The sequence below is a fragment of the Panthera uncia genome, chromosome F1 (assembly GCF_023721935.1).
Source record: "Panthera uncia isolate 11264 chromosome F1, Puncia_PCG_1.0, whole genome shotgun sequence".
Taxonomy (NCBI): Eukaryota; Metazoa; Chordata; class Mammalia; order Carnivora; family Felidae; genus Panthera; species Panthera uncia.
In genome coordinates, this window is record NC_064813.1 from 12,840,581 (window position 1) to 12,850,416 (window position 9,836).

General features: G+C 41.0%; 1 protein-coding gene across 2 annotated transcripts in view; it reads left to right on the forward strand.

Moving 5' to 3' along the window:
- Nucleotides 1–2,990, forward strand: part of PRRX1 (paired related homeobox 1) — a 78,512-nt gene extending 75,522 nt beyond the window's left edge. The window contains exon 4 of one of the 2 annotated variants that reach the window (XM_049633921.1): nucleotides 2,787–2,990. In XM_049633921.1, coding sequence (XP_049489878.1) covers nucleotides 2,787–2,880 — 94 coding nt within the window. In that variant the 3' untranslated portion in view covers nucleotides 2,881–2,990. The remainder of the gene's footprint in view (nucleotides 1–2,786) is intronic. The other variant, XM_049633923.1, reaches the window with a different exon arrangement.
- Nucleotides 2,991–9,836: the final 6,846 nt, after the last annotated feature.

Consider the following 9,836-nt stretch of genomic DNA (forward strand, 5'->3'; position numbering starts at 1 on the left):
CTGGGAACCAGGACAACGAATCCCTCGGTGGACAAAACTGACAACCCAAGAGAAACAGGAGAGACCCAGTGACAGAGGACAATAACTGCAGTTTTAAGCGTGTGACTGAACTTGAGAACCAAAATGTCAGTGTCCAGTAAGTGAAGATATGCAAGTAGGGCTTGAAGGCAAGGTCACGAATGGAGATGGAACCTTGGGATTCATCTCTAAGGAGGTGACGCCATGAGGTACCAGAGCGAATGAGTTCTTCGAGAAGAGAGAGCATCGTCACCGTGCTCAAATCATGCTTCTGATAAATGGCCTTGGGAAGTCTAGTGGACGCTTGTACAATGCGTGTTTGAATTGCGTGGGACCACTGATATGTGGATTTTTTGATAGTCCAGTGTTGTAAATGTGTTTATTCTTCCTTATGACTTTCTTAACAACGTTTTCCTTTCTCTAGCTGGCTTTATTGTAAAGATACAGCATATAATACATATCCAAAATTTGTGTCAATAGGCTTTTTGTGTTACTGGTCGGGCTTCTGGTCAAGAGTAGGCTATTAGTAGTTAAGTTCTGGGGGAGTCAAAAGTTATACATGGATTTTTTATTGTACCGGGGGTTGGCGCCCCTCACCCTTAGGTTATTCAAAGGCCAACTGTAGTTTCAACCCAGGGAGGAAGCTTATACTTTGCAGAACATCTACAGTTGGAGAGAAGGCTATGGAAGACAATTTACAAGGAGCTGTTTGAGAAATAGGGGAAGATTAGTTTGTTTGTTATCCCAGAGTTGAAAAAAAGAGGAATTGTCAAAGAGAAGGGAATGTTCAATATGCTCAAATGCTGTAGAGCAGACCAGCTTAACCGGGGATGTAGGAAAGGCCATTGGCTGCATGATTTTCTAGAGTACAGTTTACTACAGTGCCGGAGGAAGAAGGTGCCTTTTGACAAGTCAGGGTAAGAATAAACGTTTCAGAAAAACCAGAAACAGCGGCTTATAGGCCCCTTGCTTGAGACATGCTGGCACTGAAAATTTTTTAATAAGGATTCTTTCAGCTGCAGGTGGCAGAGACCTACCACCCGGTTCAAATTACAAGGGATTTTATTTAAAGCCCCCTAGGGCTGCTCACCGAACCCAAAGTATTGCTGGAGCCCAAGCAGCTCCTGAGATCCCAGATCCTGGAAGAAGGCCCAAGTCCCTAGATCAGGCAAGAGCCGCACAGTTTGTCCTGGCATCCATGAGCACTCTTCCGACTGTGCCCCTCTCCTGGGCAACGAGTCTGCAGGGCCAACTGGACGTGCCCACCTGGAACCTGCACTCCTTATTGCAGACCATCCTTCAGGCACTTGGGATTTAGAATTCCCTGCTCAATCGTCTGAGCCCATTTTCAGGCCCCTGTGAACCAATGTTTGTGTGGGTCAGGATGCGCAGACGAATCTGGGATATGCATAATGCGGTTGCCCCCTTTGTATGTGCAGGTCTGCTTTTGGTGCTGGGTGGGTGGATGGGAAAAGAGAAGTGGACAGGCCGCAGGCTGGCTTTCGAGAGTCAGAGCGTCCCCACACTGCCGTGTTCTGGAAAGGAACCCCAAATAGTTTGAGAATTCTACATATAGCTTGAATTTCCGGGTCACTGCGAAAGTATGTTCATTAAAATAGGAGGGTAGAACAGAATTTGTTGAACGGTTTGTTAGGTCGATTTATAACAAATTTATGGACTTGAACACGCGGACTTTCATTTGTCCCCGGGGCCCAGACGCTGCTCTAGTGTCCCCAGTGGATGGCTGCCATACACCTTTTTTAGAGCTCTGTCTTTTGGGTCACTTTCTGGAGATTCCATGAAACAGAAACCCATGCCAGAAATCTTGTTGAGATGTAATTCTTGAATGTGAATCCCTTCTGGCCTCACTTTGTTTTTCCCTCTTAGAAACAGGACAGAGCTCTGCTCACCCAAGACCTCAGTTTGAAAGCCTCTTTAGTCCTCGACCCTTGAGACAGGGTGGCAGCAGAGTTTTGGACAGTTCCTGAGCCCTTTATCCTTAGCAGCATCTCCATATATGATGCTTTGTGGTGAATGGGGGTGGGGGGGAGCTTGACACATTGTTTCAGGCTAATGGGGAGAAGGGACCGAGAAAGAACACTTGCAGTCATTTCTCTGCCCTATGCTTCTAAGCCCTTATATCTTCCACCGTGTCTCAAACCTCCCGACTCTGCTTGAAAAACGAGTTTACTATTGTCTGACCCTTGGGAGTCTGGCAGATTTGGGATTGGGCAGAGATCCTCCCTGTTCCATGAAGTGCCTCTGGTCACCTGCTTCTAGATTTCAAGGCCTGTAACAGATAATGCTCCACTTACTTATCAGTTTCTATATTGTCAAGCACCTTTCAGTTGCAAGTGGCAGAAACTCAACTCTAATTAGGCTGAGATGGCTTCATTAGGGGACTTGTTAGATGGGTAGGGGTGGTCAAAGAACAAAAGGAGGGGCTATAGGAACTAGGGTAGCTCTGAGAACCTCGGGCGCTAGAACTGAGACTTGACATGGTCAGAACTCTCTGTCTGCCTCCCATCTCCGCAGGCAAGTTTTCTCCACGTAGCAGGCTACCATCGTCCATTTCACTTTGGAGAAAAGATCAGAGAAACAAGGTCCTGTTACAAAAATCCTGAGGGTGGATTCCAGGGTCTTGAATTGTTCTGTGCACAGCCATGATCCAGTCACTGTGTCCTGCAGGTGGAGGCGTACTGTGCATCCGGACCAGGGTGTCTGCCTGTATCGGGCACCAACACATCTCCTCTTGTCCCCATCTCTAGTTCTAGGCACTACCGCAGCATTTGGCCCCCAGGGGACTTCAACCTCGGAAGCCATGTTTTAAAGATGGTAAAGCAGCAGAACCTGGGATCCTGAAAAGTGACTGCAGGAAACAGAGCTGCAACCTTGCTGACCAGGAACCATCTTGGCATGTTATTTGACAGAAAAATAAAGTTCTATCATGTTTAATCATTATACAACCAGGTCTATTTGTTACCGCAACCTAGCCCAACCTAACTAATACACCTCCTTCCTCTCTCTTCTCTCTTACTCTCCTTTGTTTCCTTCCTTCCTCTCCCCCTCCCTCCCTCCCTCCCTTCCTTCCTTCAGCCCATCCCTCCTTCCTTCCTTCCTTCCTTCCGTGCTTCCTTCCCTTCTTCCCTCCTTCCTTTCATCCTTCTTTCCTTCCTTTCTCCCATACTACCTGCATTTCAAGATGCTTGTTGTAACTCATAGACATGGCTCTCAATGACCACACACTCTAATTCTCCCACCCTGGACATTTAAATATTATTAATATATTATTAATATATTATAATATATAAATATTATATAATATAATATAAATTATAATATATAATATTATATAATATAATATTATATATATATAATAATATATAATATTACATATATAAATATTATATAGTTATACAGCATCTTGTGCCTTTTGGATTACCCCTAATAAAGTAATTGGATGCAATAGTAAATGAATACATGAAATAACACTGTTAACACTGTCAATAAATTAACGCCTGACGCTCTGGACTTCCTAGAAAATGTTATTCTAGTTATAAAAAAGGAGCATTCCTGAAAGGAAGATAGGCAGGTCATCTACAAATTGAAGGCATCTGAAAACTACTTCTTAGAGTCATATATTTATTTGCTTAGTGTCACTCAGTTAAGAAGAGGTAAATCAGGGCTGGCAAAACCAGACAGCTAGAGAAAGTCACCCATGTGTACAGGAAGACGTGAACGAAAATGTTCATTGCAGAATGGCTTGTCATAACAAAATTTTGGAAACAAATGAAATGTCCATCAACGGGAGAATAAATAAACTGTGATATGTTCATATAATGAAATACTATTCAGAAATAAAAAATGAATGAACCATGGCTACACATATCCACTTGGACCCTTCTCAGAAACATAACGCTGAGGGGGAAAAATAAGTTGCAGAAAGCTGTATGACCGTATTTCCATGAAGCTTAAAAATGCACACTAAAATCATGCATTGTTTGTAAACACAAATGTATGTGGCAAAAATGTAAAAAGACGCGTAAGAGTGAAAAACAATTTCAGAATAATAATTTCAGAAAAGCAATTTCTGAGTAAGGAGGTAGAGAGATACACTGGGTCCTTCAAACACATCTGAAATATCTAATAAAAAATATGAGAAGCCAATATGACAAGTCTTAAAGTTCAACAAAAGCTGTGTGGTAAGTACAACATGTTCATGATGTTGATCTCTGTACTTTTCTGTGCATATCATGTTTCAAAATTTGTTAAATGTGGAGAGAAAAGAATGGGCATGTATATCTTACTGCCTTGGCAAGGGAAGATGGGAGACTGAGGTGGGTGTGTTTGTGTAATTCTAGACTTTGCTGTAGCCAAGTGGGGAGGAAGAATGTTATATTTTTTAGAAGACGAAAAAAAAAAAAAAACCCTTGCATATATCTTAACTCACCCAAACTTCTAGGCATTGAAGAGTCAATGGCTCCGAAAGATTTCTGCCAAAAACATCTCCCTCAGTTTACTATTGTACCTAAATTTGTGCTTTCAGAATATGAGTTTCCAGGATCCATTATCTGGTCTCTATCAGGTGACCCATACCTTGAAGTTATTAGCCATCATCATTCCTGCATGATCTTGAAAGAATAGGACATAGTTTTGATACGTGGAATGGGGGCAAAAGAGACGTATGTGTGTAGGGTCTGAGAATCCTGTTGCAGAATTGCAAACATTGAGGAGAACTCTACAGAGGGGAATTTGAGGGGATAACGGGATGTAATGAGGCAAACACAGACCTTGTTTCCGGTCCCTGCCTGGTTACTTATTTGCAGTGTGATCTTGGGAAGTTGCTTATACCCAAGACAACAAGAAAAAGTTGTCTTTTTTCTTCTTTTGTACAATGATACCTACCTCATAAACTAAGACAACATACATAAAGCGTTAACATCCTACTGGAATCCCCTTGTGGATTTCCTTTCCCTTCTATGTTATCGAGGGGCAACTCAGAAACAGCGAAAAGAGTCCTGAAAAGGTCAGGAGGCCCAGGCTCTCTGTGTGGCATGAAAGCAGAAGGAATTTAAAGATGAGGGAAGTGTGGCAGCAAGAGGAGGAGGAAAAATGTAGAAAGGAAAAGAGGGAACATATTGCATAGAATGTGGGCGACCTCACTGTTCTTCCCACAAGTATACACAAGATGGTTTTCCTGTTGCCTAGCTACTCTTAAAATTGAGGTGTTTTTACAGGCAGTAACTTCTTTGACATTGACTTCTTTCTAGACATGTCTCCTGAGGCAAAAGAAACAAAATCAAAATTAAACTATTGAGACTATATCAAAATAAAAAGCTTCTGCAGAGCAAAGGAAACAATCAGCCTTCAGAATGGGAGGAGATATTTGCAAATGACATATCTGATGAAGGGTTAGTATCCAAAATCTATAAAGAATTTACACAACCCAACACCCCAAAAATGAACAATCCAATTAAAAATGGACAGAGGACATGAGCAGACATTTCTCCAAAGAAGACATCCAGACAGACACATGAAATGCACTCAGCATCACTGATCATTAGGGAAATGCAAATCAAAACTATAATGAGATATCACTTCATACCTGTCAGGATGGCTGAAATCAACAACACAAGGAATAACAGGTGTTGGCGAGGATGTGGAGAAAGGAGAACCCTCTTGCACTGTTGATGGTAATGCAAAGTGGTGCAGCCACTGTGGAAAATAGTATGGAGGTTCCTCAAAAAGTTAGAAATAGGGGCGCCTGGGTGGCGCAGTCGGTTAAGCGTCCGACTTCAGCCAGGTCACGATCTCGCGGTCCGTGAGTTCGAGCCCCGCGTCAGGCTCCGGGCTGATGGCTCGGAGCCTGGAGCCTGTTTCCGATTCTGTGTCTCCCTCTCTCTCTGCCCCTCCCCCATTCATGCTCTGTCTCTCTCTGTCCCAAAAATAAATAAAAAACGTTGAAAAAAAAATTAAAAAAAAAAAAAAGTTAGAAATAAAACTACCCTATGATCCAGCAATCGCACTCAAAGAATACAAAAATACTAACTCAAAGGGATACAGGTACCCTATGTACCCTGATGTTTATAGCAATGTTGTCTACAATAGTCAAATTATGGAAACAGCCCAAGTGGTGTCCTTCAGGTGATGAATTGATGGAGAAGATGTGGTATATGTATGTGTGTGTGTAAATTTATATGGGTGTATATATACACATATACATATATATACTTGCTTATTATATATATATAATATATATAATATGTAATATATAATATATATTATAATATTATATATTCATATACACATATACATATGTACTTGCTTATTATATATAATATATGTAATATATAATATTATATATATTATATTATAATATATTATATATATTCATATACATATATACATATATATACTTGCTTATTATTTATATATATGTGTGTGTATATATATATATACATATATGTATATATATATATATATATAACGGAATACTACTCAGCCATGAGAAAGAATGAAATCTTGCCATTTGCAGGGACATTGATAGAGCTAGAGAGTATTATGCTAAGTGAGGTAAGTCAGTCAGAGAAAGACAAATACCATACGATTTCACTCATATGTGGAATTTAAGAAACAAAACAAATGAGCAAAGAAAGAAGGAGGCAAACCAAGAAACAGGCTCCTAACCATAGAGAACAAACTGATGGTTACCGGGGGGGGGGGGCGGGGGGGGGTGAAGGGGTTGAATGGGCGATGGGGATTAAGGAGAGCACTTGCTATGCTGAGCACTGGATGTTGTATGCAAGAGTTGAATCAGTCTATTGCACACCTGAAACTATTATATTGTACACCTGAAATGTTACACTGTATGTTAACTAACTGCAATTTAAATAAAAACTTTTTAAAAATTGAGTGTGTGTGTGTGTGTGTGTGTGTGTGTGTGTGTTTTGCCTGGGATACCAAAATGGCGCTCAGAAGTTGAGAAGCCCTCTCCCCTACCCCAATGGCAATTCTACAGAACAGTGACTACAGAGTTTCAATGAATTCCTTTTTTCTCTTTAGTGACACAGAAGAGCTCAGACACAAAGCCCTAGAGCACAGAGATCATTTCTGAGGGAAGACAAGGCCCTGTAAGTGTTTTAGTTCAGTTCCGTCTCCCTAGTGTTCTTGTCTGTGCGATGTCCCTTCTCCTCAGGGATGGAGTGTCAGATGCCAGCCTGCTAGAGAACTGCCCTCAGCCTGGATGGCCCTCCCTCTTTCTCCTCACTCCCAACCTCTGCCTTCTTGGCTCCAAGCGAGTTTTCAGAGAGTCTTCTTGGAGTCAACTGTTTTTGGGTCAGTGAGGGAAAAAGCAGTCACCATGGGGGCCTGGGAATGATTGTGACATGTCCTTCTTTCAGCCTCAAAAAACTGAAGTCTGGGGCTGGCTCCCACCCACCCTGCAGTCTCTCTCACTGGGTACCTAACTCAGTCCCCATCCTCCCAAGGAAAGAATACACCTCTCTCCCCCATCTCACGCCAATATGAAATAAATTGCTGGTGGTCAGATGGCATTAAATAGCCTGCGAGTATATGCTATTGACAGGAGATGCATAAAACACAAGGATGGGATTTTGAAGAGAATATAAATCAGATGAGTATTAGACCAAAGAAACCTAGTCTTTCCATATGAATGAGAGATAACATAGACGTCAAGGCAAAGCACCATTAGGGATAGGGAGCATCATTACATAATGACAAAAAGAACAATTCAACACGAAGCCGTAACAATTTGAAAGAACACTAAACATTTAATGACATAACCTTAAAATTTATAGAACATAAAATGACAGCATTACAAAAAAATTTAAAAATCCACAATCACAGTTGGAAATTCTAACGTACTTTTCTCAGCCAATGATAAAGCAGATTAAAAATTAGGAAGCATACAGAAGAGCTGAACAAGACAACTAATGAGCTTGATTTTTATGAATATTGACAATATAAAATAATTTTTAAATATCAAAGAACTCAGTATACAGACCACCTTTTCATTATAAATTGGTTAAACATCCTATCATTAACTAAAGAAATATGATGGGAAAACATGATAGGCCATATCTGAAAGTCATAGACAGCAGAAGGTATTCCAGAAGCATATGTCCAGGAAGATATCACAAAGTTTTAAGGAAGGGAGATAACAGATATTCTCCCTGTGTGTGTGTAGGGAAGAAGCCCTACAGGCAGTCTATGATGATGCTGGTCTGGCTGTTGGAGACATCACAGTAATTGACCCTTGTCTTTATCCCACTCTATTGAGTTTTGGAACATACCTGGACTGAACTCATGGTGACCTATGGAGGCTGAGGGAGATTTCTGAATGTACTATGCGGAACTGTACCTAATAATAATATAGGACATTGTATAATAATCAGTTTGATAATCTCAGGCATATGTTCAGTCTAGTCTAGGCTCAGGCCTGCTTTGGCCTATATAGGACCAAGGAAGCAAAGCAGCTAGGTTTCCTGAAGGCTGGTGTGACCCTCACTTACTAAGATGTTATCATCCGTAACTGTACGGGATATTATGGTGTGGAAATGTGCCCTTCCATTTTTCCTGGAAAATGTGCTGTGTATTCTAACAGTACTAACTTCCTTAAGGATCCTTTTAAAAAGCGAATCCAGCTTGATTTATTGAAGTAATGTTTGCATTTGGTCTTTAGGTCAATCCAAGCCCCCTGCTAAAATGTATTGTCTTGTTTTATTTGTTTCCCAGAAAACTAGTGAATGGATGCTTTTCTAGAAAAAGATAAAAGTGAATACGACCACAAGAGGATAGGATGTGTTGATTATGCTCTTTTAAATGGGCAGGATTAGTAAACTGGTAGGTTAGGATATTCTAAAGTACTTGTCACTTTCCTTTTTGAAGACCTTTTAAAAATTAAGAAAGCTTTTTTAAAAGATGTTTAAGGGGCGCCTGGGTGGCGCAGTCGGTTAAGCGTCCGACTTCAGCCAGGTCACGATCTCGCGGTCCGTGAGTTCGAGCCCCGTGTCAGGCTCCGGGCTGATGGCTCGGAGCCTGGAGCCTGTTTCCGATTCTGTGTCTCCCTCTCTCTCTGCCCCTGCCCCGTTCATGCTCTGTCTCTCTCTGTCTCAAAAAAAAAAAAAATTAAAAAAATAAAATAAAATAAAAGATGTTTAAAGTTTATTTATTTTGAGAGACAGAGAGAGAGAGAGAGAGAGAGAGAGAATCTCAAGCAGGCTCTGTGCTGTCAGCACAGAGCCCAATGCAGGGCTTGAACCTACAAACCATGGGATCAGGACCAGAACTGAATCAAGAGCTGTATGTTTAACCGACTTAGCCACCCAGGTGCCCCCAAATTAAGAAACTTAGTATGGTAGGGATTCCGTACTCTTTTACTTGATGGCTTTATCCTCAGACTGGTAGCTACAAAGTTGAAGATGCCCAAGAGGATTTTTTCAGTAAGTTTCTCATTTGTCAACAACAACAACAACCAACAGAGAAAAATGAGATAGATAATGACAGAGTGCAATTGCATATGATTTTTGACTGGCTGAGAAACCATATCCAAAGGTTATCTGTCTTTATTAGCTTATCTCAGAACTTGGGACTAGGTCCATTTTTGCTTAATCGTTTAATCGGTTACTTGTACGAAGGTAAAAAAAAATGTAAGCTTGTCAAAATCTCAAATGACCCAAAACTTGAAAGAATAGCTCATGGACTTGAAGCACAGAATTCATTTCAAAATGGTCCTCATTGTTTATATATTTTAGATAACCGGTTAGTGGACTTCTAGTTCCAAAGGAACAAAATCTATG